At 40.5% G+C, this 15,016-nt stretch overlaps 1 protein-coding gene across 2 annotated transcripts in view; it reads left to right on the forward strand.

Moving 5' to 3' along the window:
- Window positions 1-8,723: 8,723 nt before the first annotated feature.
- The window catches only part of LOC133458702 (nuclear receptor ROR-alpha A-like), a 42,433-nt gene continuing 36,140 nt past the window's right edge, over window positions 8,724-15,016 (forward strand). For both annotated transcript variants that reach the window (XM_061738878.1, XM_061738884.1), the window contains exon 1: window positions 8,724-8,827. In XM_061738878.1, coding sequence (XP_061594862.1) covers window positions 8,800-8,827 — 28 coding nt within the window. In that variant the 5' untranslated portion in view covers window positions 8,724-8,799. The remainder of the gene's footprint in view (window positions 8,828-15,016) is intronic.

The following is a 15,016-nucleotide window of genomic DNA, read 5'->3' on the forward strand; positions in this document are numbered from 1 at the left end:
CTGAGATGTTCTTTATCCAGACCCTGACTGGTCAGAGCTCCTCTGGGAGCCTGAAGAGGACCTGCTCAATATTAAGCAGGTGATCATGACTGATTCATGTGTATTAGAACAGAACTAGATGACAAACCCAGACATGCAGATCAGACCTGCGGGATGGGACGATGGACCGGGACCTGCAGAACCAGACGGCGGACCCGTACCTGCAAGGATTCAACACCTGGCGGACTTGCGAACTAACTACATGAATTGCTCGCGTTGATTTGAATTGAGAACCACTTTGTATGTTTAAAAATACATTTTCCTTTGAGGATTAAAAAGGGTTTTGAATGAAATTGAATTGAACCTAAATGTTTGCATTTAAGGGGCTATTTATAAAGAACTCCCAACTTAACACTATTTTAGTCACAGTTGTGTTTATCAAGGACTTGTTCATCAAAGGAGATAAACACTTTTAGTCTGTTGTCAAATTTGATCAGAGTTCTGTTGATGAACATGCATTAACTGCAGGTAAAAAGAGACAGATCTTACGTTTGTAGTAGTTTTGTGGCTGTTGGTGATATTTCTGCATTAGATGTAAGATGGATTTACTTGAACTCGGCTGCAGATGGTTGACGCAGCTGCTTCCCGACTTTCTTTCTTGAACTTCAGCTCATTGTGAGCAAATGTTTCGTAGCTCCATCCATCAGAGCCCTGAGGGATCCACTGACTCTGTCGCCTGCTCCTCCTCTTAAAGCCTCCTCTCCCCGTCGGGGCCTCCAGCTGGAAGCAGCGTCCACGTCCCTCATGTGTTTCTTTATGTTGCTGCTTTCTGCACAGCCCTACAGATGAATTATGGAGGCAGAGACCCAACACTGAGAGCACGGCCCTGGTTTGATTTGATTGAATCTGAAGCTTTCATCTTTGTTTCATATCTTGCATTGTGTTTCCTCACCCAGACTTCTGCAGGACGCGGCAAGAAACAAACTTTCAAAAAAGATGATGAATTAATTGATTAAAACCTTTGTAATCCATGCACACAGTCATAATCAAAGGGCAGCATAGCGACAAGACAGTTTGAGAATCTGTCACAAAGGACTCTGCCAGTTTTTAAAGGTGAACCAAACTGTTTATGAACGTTGGAATGTGAGAATGTGGAGTCATCCAAGAGCACCATGGTCTTTTACCACTGGATCCAGTTTCTTCTCAAACTTATCATCAGTCCCTGTGTAGCACACGTTGATGCTCTATTGTCAGGCTTCCCAGGTGTGGAGCCCAGACTCATCTAAAAAAGGAATGACCACCTTTTTTGCAGGAATGAAGAAGTCATGCTAGATCCATCCATCCATTAAATTCAGATTTTTCTATATTTGTGTTGCGGGAGCAGCAGCCTAACCAGAGAGCCCTCCCTCTCCCAGGGACAACTCTTTCCAGTGTGTCCTGGATCTGCCTCTGGGCCTCCTCCTGGATGGACATCCCCGAGACAGATCCTGAGGGAGGCGTCCAAGGGGCATCCTCGCCAGATGCCACAACCGCCTCTACTAGCTCCTCCGGAACTAGAGGTGTATCAGTATGGCAAGGCCCACACCTTCAGCTGTTGGGCAAACCTAAGTTGCTCGTTTGGGCTGAGCCTGGCTGGGCCCCATGGTTGAAGGCCCGGGCACCAGGTGCTCCATGATGACCCCGACTTCTTTTTTTTTTTTTTTTTACCTTGTCTGCACACATATTATTGATTGATACCATGACGGTAGAAACCAAAAGTGTATATATGTGCATTATTACTATATGTAATATATATACATATATCGACATCCACTGCCACATCCACTGCCAATCCAGGAAGCAGGAACACACGGAAACACACGTCAAGCACTGGAAATCTGAAAAAAAAAAAAACACAAACAAAGCACGAAACCGGCACGGAGCCAACCAAAACAATAACAGCAATCGACCTAAATCTTGAGATCTGATCGCAGTCTAAGCTAAGCTATCGCTACCGCTACCTAAACCCAAAAACTAGAGAGCCAGCATGCAGGTGAACAAGCCAGTGTGTATGTCTAAGGTTGAGACCCCAATACCCTGCGTCAGGGTGAAGGATATGTGGCTTGTCTTTTATTTTCCATGTTTGTATAGAATTTATCTTAGTCTGGCTCCTTCCCCAGAATCAGTTTGCCTTGGGAGATCCCACCAGGGGTAGTTGCCCCTGACAACATAGCTCCTGGGATCATTCTGGCACACAAACTTCTCCACCACAATAAGGGGGGATTCAAGAAAAGTGTAATGGTACATGTAATTAAAAATGCTAAACTTGTGCCAGTCTCCAAGAAGACATAGATGTAAAGAGGCTGTGAACGGTCACAAACTATAATCTCAAAACAGAGGAGTTTTTGCATGTTGGAAACTATCAATTCCAGTTGCATTTGGGGATATATTTGATTGCTTCTATGAAGTGCCATCTGGATGACACTTTAACTTTACATCCCTGTCCTGGTTTTTCTCTTGTGCAACTGCATGCACACATGAGACGTGAATTATTGTGTGAATAGCTCTAACTATAGTTACAGTTATTTAATCTATTAAATTGTTGCAGATGTATGCAGGAGGCTTTTTTAAAGGTGGACACTAGTTTGCATGAATACTATTTAATGGAGCTTTGGCTGAAGTTTCCAGTGAACATTTGCAGCTTGGTCATTGTGAGGTTGTTGAAATGTTATACATTTATTGTTTAAACACATAAATGTAGTGTATAATTTACTTCTTCACATTTTATATATGATAGCAGCATTTCTAGTAGAATGCAGACTGCTGCTGCTGCTAATATTGCATTTTCAATCTTAAATTAGCTTATTGTATTTGTTGCTAGCTTCTATGCTTTTTTTCTAGCCATCACTACTACTTAATAGGTAGTTGATGGTATTGAATTGATATTCAAGAACTTACAGCATCCAGGTTTTTTCCATGGCTCCAGTTAAAGTGTTATCACACTGCTGAGGTCTTTGGCATGTTTTCTTCTTTTTAAAAGCATTCTAAGTAGCACTCTGACAGCTGACCACATTGATGGATACACATCTTTTGTCACGATAAAAAACAGCCACAGACAATGCTAATGCTAATGAGTGGACGCAGAGTTTTGTAGTTCCACCTTGTCCTACTGGAGTTGCACGTCGTCTAGATTGTTGTGCTTTCACTACATCCTGTTAGTGAGAGCCCCGCGCTCTGGTTCTGCACAAGCAAATATTATATTACGTTTCACTGGAGGAGTAAAAATTATAACAAGGTGACAAATATATTTTGCAAATTGTCTGTTTGTGAATGGAGGAAACAAACTACTACATATCTCAATTAAAAAAGGGAATTCCACTGAAGTCACCTTTGTTAGTGATTAATCATTAACATAGGTGCATTGATAAGATGAATACATCCTTATTGCTTCTATAGTAAGCAAGTGGCCAGACAATACTATTTGCAGTCAGATAAGTGTATGCAATGGGACATTTCAGCTCTCCCAGCTGTCATCTCTGCAGTAGGTCACAGTTGACTCATCTGTGAATGTTTCAGCATGTCTGGGGTTGTTGGTCAGTGTGTCACTGTGTGATCTGCTGCAGACTGCAGAGTCAGGAAGAGGACCGTGAGGGAGGAGACACCCAGAGGAGGCTGAAGAGGTGGAACGTTCACAAAGCAGCTGACAATACTGCAAAGAGAGTCTTCATTCGTGAAAAAACAAGTCACATCATTTAAGGAGATGCAAACCTGCCGTCCGTGCAGTCTGGCCCAGCTTAATTCAGTAGCTTGAAAGCTATGCGGGTTTTGATAGACTGTAAAATCCTGTCTCCTTCGAGTTGAAGTCATATTGTTTTGACTTCTTTTCTGCTCAGAGTCCAGGGGTGCTGGGGGAGATGACGTTAAATTGGCAGCTTAATCTAAATAAGACACTTAGCTTTGTTTAGTTTGGATTTAGGAAATTGAATAAAATAAACACAATTGTTTAGAATTAGTATTACGAATACCCCAGACACATTTGAAATCATCTTTTGGTGTAAACTCCATAAACCAGCTTTAGGTTTGGGATCTTCCATTGTTTGTCTATGGAGCTTAAAGATGTCCAAACTCTAATCTCTGTGAAACTAATACTCAACAGCCACTGGCTCTTTTGAGTTCAACCAACGGGTCATGTGACTGCACGCTTTGTTTCAAACAGTCTATGGCTGGAAATGATAAATGGTGGGAGTCCCACTCATTTTCACCTATCACCATAATTTTTCTGACATGAAAACGACATGGAAGAAATAGTGGTGAGAAATTCAAAAAACTTGCAGTCTGCGTTGACGAAGCACATTGTTACATTTGGAGAGAGGTGCAGGTCAGCCTGCGCCGTAGCCTGCGCCGTAGCCTGCGCCGTAGCCTGCGCCGTAGCCTGCGCCGTAGCCTGCGCCGTAGCCTGCGCCGTAGCCTGCGCCGTAGCCTGCGCCGTAGCCTGCGCCGTAGCCTGCGCCGTAGCCTGCGCCGTAGCGTTCACACCTATGCCATAGATTTGACAAAAACATATAAATAAAAATAAAAAACAATTAACAATTAACACTTAAAAACCTCCAACAGAACCAGGCTCAGAGAGGGCAGCCTTCTGCTTTGAGAGGTTGGAGTTTTAGATGACAGGAAAGACAGAACAACAAACAGAGATTAGTCCAGGGAAATTTGCCCATGAGTCACAAAATAAAAACTTCACAGTCACATCACCGTTCCTCACCAGGGGTCCACCAGCAGTCAAGGTTTATAGTAGTTGGGGATGGTTCAGGGCACCTCAGCCCGCACTAATTATAAACCCTCTCAAAAAAGAAAGTTTTAATTCTAATGGTAGTATGTGTGTATCCCGAATACCTGACATTTACTTTCAGTTTGAGTCTGCATATCCATTTGTGTACACAACAACCAGCGTTGGGGATGTTTGTTGCATCAGGTCTATGTGAGCAGTACATGGGTCTCCGCTTGGCAGTAGCATGCAGACCCAATGACAAAAATACAACCGTATACAACATGCCAACGATGTTGGAAGAGGCAGTTATCACTTTTTTGCTTTGTTCTGCGTGGAAACAACGCCATCAGCGATGCTATGTTTGGCTGTTAAATCAATGACGAGAAACACCAACAGAATTTCAAACTGATTTAGGTTGAAACCAATGAAGAGAAGCACTAAGTGGAGAAATATGATTTTCTTGGTCACTGACTTCTGCTTCTGTAGCCCACAGTGGAAAAGAACATGCTTGAGGAATAATCTAATCAGGTCTAGACAGCAAGATAACAGTCACGCAAAGGCTGTTATCATATCTTTGAAATACGTAATGCGTGGAGCAGAAGTATGCATGAGGGGGCAGTGAACGACTGTAGCGCTGCAGTTTCTGCTGATCACAGTTTCTGTGGCCACATTCTTTTCTAGGTCAGTGTTTCATGATCAATGAAGTCAAACATGTGGCTTCTTCTTAACCTTTGTTTCTGCCGTTGTTTAAAATCTAAATATTCCTATATCTAATGGCCGTTGGATATACACCATGCTGGATAGTCAGCACATGATTCCCGTTTAATCCACAGCCAAAGAGAGCCAAAGGCACCTGGAGAGGTTGTTGTTCATTCAGCGTTACAACTTCTAGGTTGAAGCAAACATGGAAGTAAGAAAGGTTGCTCTGCTGACCACTAGGCAGGAACTTGGATCCATGGTGGATCATTTCAGGATCCCTCCAAGAGGAATTCTGCTTGGACTTGCGGTCAATTGAGCAGGCTGAGCTACCATGGATCCCAGTGGAGCTCTGCTAGTCCTCGTTTCAGCTCTGGCAGTTCTTGTTTCAGATCTCAGTAGCAACACTTGGGTCAAAGAATAAGATTCATGACTCCAGCAGACCAGCTCAGAAAGATTTCCGTATTTGGAAGTTGCAGAAACAATTCTCATTTGTCTGTTCTGTCTTTCAGGCTCGTCAGTGGCTGTGAAGAAGACGCATACATGTAAGTGTACCTTTTAGTTTCTACAACATCTGCTGGAAGTGACCATCAAGTCTGGTATTCACTTGAACCAGTATTCCCAGTCCAGGTGGTGCATTAGCCAAAGCGATTGGACTCACGTGCAGACCGCTTCTGGTTCTGATTCTGACCATCTGACCACTGAACTGACACCGTGACCGCATTTTCAGCTTCTGATCTCTGCAGTACACTCAAAGTGAAATTTGACAAATTATAACTATGAAAGAACTGTGCAAGTGCAGGATAGATGAGGACAAATGTGAGATGCTGGAGTTGAGCCTCTCTCACTAGACCTGATCACACTGGATATGAATGTGAGATTCCCTGGAGTCGTGAGTGTGCAGAGCGATCGGAGGAGGGATGCTCGCCTTCCAGGCATTCTGAAAACATTTTCCAACCGTCTCTTAGCTGGTACTGCTGTGAACGACTGGACTGGTGTCTGACGAGGCGATGCGGGGAGCCCCGACACGGGCCGACCAGACTTGCCAAGCGCAAATCACCCCCCTGTTCTGCCAATTTAGAGGATAAATGGTGCCCCCCTCCCCCTTCTTGGGTAGGAGTTGTCGCCTGCAGCTCTCTGATATTTACTCAGCTGTGCTTTTTTAGGCAGCTTAAACAGTTTCACCGATGCTCTCCAGCTCAGTCGCTGTTTGCTTCATGAAACCGGGTGAGATGTTAGCCAACCATTTCCCTTCCATTCCATTTTCATTTTAATGTACAGTAGCTGCTTCCTTTTGTTGAGGCGCACAAAACAAAACAGCCACTCCAGCTCTGTGTCGGTCCACGGTCGCAGTTAGTCCTGGTTTTCCTGAATTACTTTCTTCTTAACCTTTGCTCTGTGTTTTATTCTTTTATTGCAGTGGTTTGAGGGTTAAGTCGTTATAATCTTCTACTTTTAATCTTCACAGCGCCTCTGTTCTTTGAGTTAGTTTGCATTTTGCCTAATTTCAAGTTTTATTTTGAAAGTGTATTTCACTTGTGTGAGTCCTAGTGTCTCGACATTTCAAATCATATGTAGGTTGCAGTATAGTCTGTACAAATGTGTTTGTATAAATATCAAATTGGAGCTCAGCCGGACCACCAGCAGCACCCAGAGCTGGTGGGTCGCTGCGATCGCCAACTGCAGCCATGTGCTTAAGGGTCCAGGCCAACCTGGAAGGGTCGTACCAGACTGTAAATATGTTTATTTCTGCTGTAAAGTTGAAGGTGGGAGGAAGTTGAATCACTGTTGGAACCACCTCTAGTGGTCAAGTGGCTGAGGGACTATTTTTGTTGTTTTTGTAGACATGAAGAAGATCCGCAGGTTGCTACCTGGCTTTTGGGACCAGGATTTTCCTGATTTGCTTCTCAGAAGCATAAAGTTGAAGTTGATATATTTTGTCTGGATTAGTGTTTCAGAGACACCGAGGAAGCTGATGGTGATGTTTTCCAATCTCTGTGAGAAACAGGTTTCTGAACATTGGTGAGATTTTCTCGAGCATTTGTTGACAGAGGAGATATCCTCTGCATGGCTTTTTTGAATGACCAGATTACCTGACATGGTTTGAAGGTGGATTTAGAGGAGTTTGGTGGATGTATCTTTAGATTTGTGCTGCTGGCTGCTCGACAGATTTCTGCTGAAGCTGCATCTCTTTGTGGTTTCCCGCTGCGTCGTCCTGTTATCTTCCTCTTTGTTTTTTTCTGTTCTTTATTTCCACTCTCTTTTTCATGTCTCGACTCTCTATTGTCTCTCAGCCATTTGTGTTGTGAAGCGCAATGAAGGAGAGAAACAACTCGTTTTTATTGTTGAAGCTGATTACCAGAGAAAACTGAGGAAATGTCAGTTTTGTGTATTTGCTGTTTAAAATTGATCCCCTTTATTGCAGTTTCCCTGGCTCTTTTGTGCCATCATCTCTCTTTCATGTTGTCTTGTCTTTTGTGTCTTTCTTAGTTTTTTTTTTTGTCAGCTAACACTTGTTTTTCCTCTTACATATACATTTTCTGGGGTACTTTTCTGTAACATTTCCCAGATTTGATTTTTTTTCATGATGTTGCTTTTTGTCTAATTTCTGTAACTTTCTATCTTTTTAGAAGCTTTATTGTTCTTTTGTCCTGTGTATATTTATGTCTTCCAACGTCCTTCTATTATTCTTTAATTTTCATTCTCTAGTGTTTTTTTGTTTGTTTTTTTACCTCTTTTGTGTTATTTTCCATCAGTAGTGGAATTATATTTACGTTATTATACATTACTTTGGTGTTAATTCTTCTGAATTTGATCTGATTTTTGATTTTCATGATTTTTTTTCTACATATCACATGACTTTTGGGGGTTTCCCAGCTGTAAATTAATGTTTGCCGCTCATTTTGGACAGTTATTTTTTATTTGTTCTATTTTCTTTTTCTTTAGTCTCATTTTGTGAATCTTAATCAGTTTTTGAGTTAATTGGTAGCACCTTTGCTCTCTTCTGTGTCATTTTTTTCTCATCTTTTTTCTTTTTAAAACTAATTTTATCCTGAATTGTCAGATGGAAAGAAACTCCTGCATTGTACTGTACTTTAATCTAAAAAGTAAATAATTGGAAATTGTCATTCTTGTATATTAGTTGTTTCTGTAAATCAGGGGGAAATATGCAGACAAAAGGCATGAAATGTGCTCTGCGTTGTGATTGGCTGACAGGTGGCCAGGATAATGGAGGGTGGAGCCAGAGTGGGGCGTCACAGTCACATGGATCCTCATGCAGTGCAGAGTAGCCAGAGGATGGCAGAGCTGAGAGTGAGCTACTGCTGATCACGCAGAGCTCTGTGCTGCTGCTCCCTCCATGAGTCTGGATTATAAATATGTATTTTGTTATTTCTGCCATGAAGGGTGAGTGAAAACCTGCGTGCATTTGTGTGTGTCTCTGTGTGCATAAAAGAGAAAGAAATAGATCTTCCTTTCATTTCAGAGTTTCTGTCTGAGCTGCACAGAGTTTGATCAAAGATTTGAGTCTTCTTGTTGTTTGTGGAGATGTTCCACTCTGTCCATTTTTGTGCTGTTCTGTCCTGTTTCCTCTCCGGTCAGTGACTCTAACGCTGCGAGCTGGATACCCGGTTTCAGTGAGATGCGTCTGATTGCTGTCAGTGGAGCCCAGAAGCAGAACAACTGAGTATTTCAGGATGAATGTGACTCTGAATGAGTGGGACAGACGATGGCAGACGAGCATGTGGTGGGATATGGACCACATGCAGAGGGAAGCTTGGTTGAATCTGACATGTGATTTTGAGAGATTTTGGTTTATGTTCTGGGCTGTGAAAGTGTTTTAGTCACAGAGGTGCTCATCGGTTGTGGCAGCTCTCAAAAACTTCTGGATGTTATTTTTGTAAAAATATTGACAGACAGAGGTGATGAGGCAGTGAAAGCTGCCCTTCGGTCATCCTGAGTAAGACAAATTGCAGAATGAGAGATGACAGAGCACATGCAGCTCTCCCTCTGAATCTTTCTCATTGTTTGGTCTCTCTTGCGGGCATTCTGTGAGTCTCTGAGGTAATTTTATGTCTCTTAAGTGTCCTTTTGTGTTTCTTTGGTATCATTCTCTTCTTGGTTCCTTTTTTGCTCAGCCTCTTCTTTCTAATCACCATCAAAAACCATACTTCCAGATCACATACACATGCACTATAACACTTAGTGCACAGCACGGCAGGCAGATAGAGTAACTGCAAGCCAGGGACCACTGGATGGTCCTCTGTTGTCAAGGATAAGAGTTTCAGAACATTGACGCGTCACCTGAACGTTTAGTGTTACTTCATCCCTGTAACCCTGTACCATTCTATATACATTTGGTTTTATCTGGCATGTTTTTGGTGTAATTATGCACTGCAATGTAATTATAGACATGTAATTATGCACGTCCATGGTACCTCTAGGTGTCTTTGACGTCCTCTTATTAGACTTGGTCATCTCTGATGCAGCTTGTTGAATGAAAAAAAAAAGAAAAACTCTTGATCACATGTGATCTCTTCTGTTCATGAGTTGAGTCTCCTGCAGTGTCCTTAAAGTCATCTGTTTAATAAAAAATGCCCACTTTTGATTCTGAGCATTTTACGTATCAGGGTGTGCTAAAATAATGATATGGTCTTAAAATGAGGAGGATTCTAGCTCAGTTGGACGTATGACGGATTCAATGCGTCATTATTTACGGAAGAAAGTGTAAATGCAGAATGGGTCCCTGTTTTGTTTCTGAGGAGTTTTCTTTACATCGTTCATTTGGTTCATTCAGGTTTGCAGACATCCGGACATCTCCACCGTGGACTCTTGTTCTCTATTCCTCTGAATGTGCCGTCATGAACTTTAACACGTGTTCATGGTGGACTGAGATGTTGCAGTTCCAATCATCTCCAAACTCATGGAAAGGTCTGATCTTGTGATGCACGTGCTGGCACGTCCACCAGGGCTGAACTGGAAATGTGTTGTTGCAGTATCAACGTGTGCATATCAGTAAAGTAAAAGCAAAACAAGACAAATAGTACAATTGATGCTCAGTGTGATTAATAATAAATGGTAACTCAATAATATATGTATTTTAGTATTTTAAAATATTTTTCTGCCTATTTAGTCATACTTGTATATTTTATGTTAATTCTTCCTAATATTATAAAAAAGCAGGTGAAGATTTTAACCGTAGGATGTTAAGTTCTAAATAAGTTTAGAAACGGTTTTAATTTGGGCTGTCAAGTAATTAAACATTTTAATCGCAATTATTAAAAAGATTGACATAGTTAACTCACCATTAACTGCAAATTAAGAACTGAGTGTGAATTGGCTCAACCAATGGCTAGCCACCATCACTTAGTAACTGGGAGTTTGTACTCACTCAGCATCGGTTAAACACTGAGGTAATTTCTGATTCCACAACCAACACAACATGTAAAGCGGGATATTCTGCTCTGAACATCTGCCGGCAGCTCGGCAGCTCCTCCGACGTGTGTCTGTTGAAGGAGCTGGAAGCAAACTCTGATTGACGTACGTCGGGCGTATTCCCGTCAGCTTCCAGAGCAACATGGCGACATTACAGTCAGTTACAGCTGCATCATTTCTTCTTTCTCCAAACTACAGGCGAAACCGAGTGTCATATTTCCTGACCAGGGATGCATTAATCTCACTTTAAAAAAATAGTGGTATTAAACAGCTCTAGCTTTTATTGCTTTCCAGATTGATGTGCAGCAACATTTGCCTCTCTAAGATGACTTGTTGATGTCTTTCCTCTGTAGCATTGTGTTATATTCTGCTCCTATGATGGTGTTCACACTTAATGATTGATTAGTTTTGAGCACCTGGATAGTACTTACCCTCTTTAAACCTATGAAAGCAGTAAGGAAATAATTCTCTTTATGGCACTGTATTTGTTAATTAAATAAAGAAACTTGGTAATCTGATGTTGTATTTGGCTATTTAAGGATCTTGTAAAGACAAGATTGGTCTGAAATAAAACATGAATTTCTTTTTTTTCTAAGACAATACTTTTTTTTCCAACTTGAACTGATCAAAGCTCTGATGTCAATCGAGACTCATCTGAAAACGTTTGGACGTTGGTCAGACTTTTTCTTCTTCCAGAAGAGTGTGTGTGTGTGTTTCAAAGCTCTCTGCTCCTGATTCACAGTCTGAGGGGAAAAAAGCTGCAGAAACACTGCAGGAGGCGTTCAGCCAGCTTGTTATGTCACAGGATTACAACAGCCAGGAGATTATTTAACTGTTAACTAGAGGGGAGGGGGGCAGTGACATCACTGGTGACATCAATTCAGTCCCAACTACTGAAACACATAAAGTAATGTTTGAATGTGATAAGCATTAGTTAAAAATGCTCATATTATGTTCGTATGCTTTGTCTTTTCTTAAATTTGAGAATTTTACTTTGTCACCGTTTTAATGAAAAAAAGTATTAAAACAGATTTTCCTAACAAAATGTTTTTAGCAAAATATAGCCCCTCTTCATGTCTGATGGCATCCAATAATTCACTGTCAGAAATAGTAACACATTTGTACTTTAGTCTTGGAATGCATTATTAAAAGTATTTAAAGCAGCACAATGTAACTTTCAGCTTTTGTTGAGTTTGGCGGCTCCTTTGGACAAAATCAGTAGTGCTTTACCAGAAAGAACACTACATTTCCCATGAGCACCAGCGCGTACTGCCGGAAAACTCCTGTCCCCGCCGCGTGCATTTGTTTTGATGAGAGAATACGGGACAGACTTTCAAAACTACTTTTGTTTTCAGCGGTCGTTTGCAGGATGGATAGCGAAGAGGTAATGTATCTATTTTTAGCTAAACAATATAATATGACGATGTTGAAAAACACTAAGTTCAACTTGGTTTCATTAAGTTGTTTCAGCCAGATAATGCGCCCTACAAACTCATACGCTCTGCACCTTTTTCCTGTCACGTTTTTTAGAGGGACTTCGTCATAAATTAGTAGTCCAACATACTTCCTGACAAAATAAAAAAATACTTTATAACCTGTGAATAACTGAATGCCCATTCCTTATATTTTGCAGATCATATGTGAAAACATTCTAATTTTGATTTTTATTGAACATAGAACTCTCCATTTACATTTGTATCATAACAAATCAAACAAATTTTATCCCCATAAATCCCCATCGGTCGGACATCCCTCCTTGTCTTTCATCTCATGCCAGCGAGAGGGCCGGGCCAATGTTTATTCTTGTCCGGGCATTTTTTTTTTAAATTTATTTATTTATTTTTTGTCAGGGCATTTAGCTTATGGAGGATTTTTTGTGCCAAAATTAAATAAATAAATACATCATTAATTAATTAAAATGGGAATGAAATATATCATTAATTAATTAAATGTGTCATTAATTAATTAAAATTAGAATTAAATATGTCATTAATTATTTAATTAAAATACAATTCATTTTAAGTAAAAATATATATTTATTATTTCAGCATTTAATTAATTAATGACACATTTAATTAATGATTTCATGTTGCATGTGAATCATGAAATGTAAAACGGCATTTAATTAATTAATGACACATTTAATTAATGATTTCGTGTTGCTGAATCATGAAATGTAAATGTAAAACTGTCAGTTTCACTCGTCAAACTCAGTGGGCGGATTCCAAACACCTCATTGGTTCCCCTGCACATCAAGTCAAGGCAAATCGAATCCACATGATGGATTGTTGCAGGGCTTGTGAACCATACATCCATGTTGTGAACACATTACGATAAACTAGGTGGCATTATTCACCTCTACGTTGGTTTGGATACTCTACTCCAAAATTTTTTACTCTACTCCAAAATTTTTACTCTACTCCAAAATTTTTACTCTACTCCAAAATGTTTACTCTACTCCAAAATGTTATCGCAACCACTGAAACCTCGGTCCTCTAACCACAACTGTTGAAACAGCAAGAATGTCAAAATCCTGCCCAGAGCTCCTGAGAGAAGCAGCGAATTTAATTGAAGAAGCTCTGAGCAGAACTCCTCCGGCTCCAGCGGCTCCGTCACAGCAGATACCTGCTGCTGCATCACGCAACTCTCTACAACACGCAACTCACAGCTGTCACGTTTAGAACCTCCAGTTTCAGACCAAAGCAGTGGATTCCACTAGATTTGCGTTAGCTCCGCCCACTGAGTTTGACGAGTAAAACTGACAGTTTTACATTTACATTTCATGATTCAGCAACATGAAATCCTTAATTAAATGTGTTATTAATTAATTAAATGCTGAAATAATAAATATATATTTTTACTTAAAATGAATTGTATTTTAATTAATTAATGACATATTTCATTCTAATTTTAATTAATTAATGACACATTTAATTAATTAATGATATATTTCATTCCCATTTTAATTAATTAATGATGTATTTATTTATTTAATTTTGGCACAAAAAATTCTCCATATTAGCTTGTTACTCTCCCGCTTTGTTTTTTCGCCTCCTCCGATAAAACTCTTATTTTCTTCGGTTTTTCCGCTGCTTCGGCCATGAAACCAGCTTCTTCTGAGCTCTGCACTCCACGCCCCGCCCAGCTTTCGTCTCGACTACGAATCGGGAAGGAGGGGGAAGTAACGTATGCCGTAAAGCAGTCAAAGGCGTAAAAATGTGTAGTTTTTTAGTGTGGAAGGGTTCCTACCATGCTCCTCAAAGTTACATAGTGCCAGTGAAGGCGATACAGACCCCTCAGACCATGACAGAGGTGTCATTAAACCTGTTGGAAGTTGATGTTCCATCACAATGACTCTGGAAATATGATATTAAGGTGGAAAAGTTACATAGTGCTGCTTTAAAGTTCAGTGAAACAGTGAAATTCCTTTGTTTTTCCTTTTTAAAGAAAGGATTTAAGGTGAAGAAAAAAGTCAAAACAAGGTAAAGAACATGCACAAAACAAAACACCTAGACGTTAACATAAAAATGTACGTGTACATTGGCACCCTTCTTTCCTGTTTTCTCTAAGTATCATAAAAAGTCTGCTTTTCCCAAATTATTTTTATTTTTTATTTAATCCTTCCATCACATGGCTTTCAAAAAAATCAAAGACAGCAGAATTAAATCAATTTTACAGCATGAAATACATTTTGTGTTGTAAAATAAACTTTCAAAGACAACAATGTGTTTGTTTTCCATTACACGTCTTTTCAAAATCAAATGCAACCTGTGTAAAAACTTAAAACTTCAAACCCAGCCGTGGTACCCGGAGCTCGAGTTTTCACAGAGGCAATGAGTCTGTTTCCTACTCCACATCTTTCACAACGAGGGCGCCACTCGCTCTCGCCCCTCGCTCTTGCCCCTCGCTCTCGCCACTCGTTACCACTCTCAGTTCATGCGGAGCTTCAGCTGTGATACCTACTTTGTTTTTGGAGAAGAAAAGAGCGAAAAAAAGATCACAATGTTCATCCTCTTCATAACAGTTATCCAGATAGCGACCGTTAAGGTCCTCAAGGTTCTGCCGCTGCACTTCCTGTCTGCTATAATTTCACATCCTGATTCTTGAAGTGAACTCTTGAGTGAATCTTGAGTACATTTATGCCATAAAAATAGTAATTTT

The sequence above is a fragment of the Cololabis saira genome, chromosome 2, assembly GCF_033807715.1.
Source record: "Cololabis saira isolate AMF1-May2022 chromosome 2, fColSai1.1, whole genome shotgun sequence".
Taxonomy (NCBI): domain Eukaryota; kingdom Metazoa; phylum Chordata; class Actinopteri; order Beloniformes; family Belonidae; genus Cololabis; species Cololabis saira.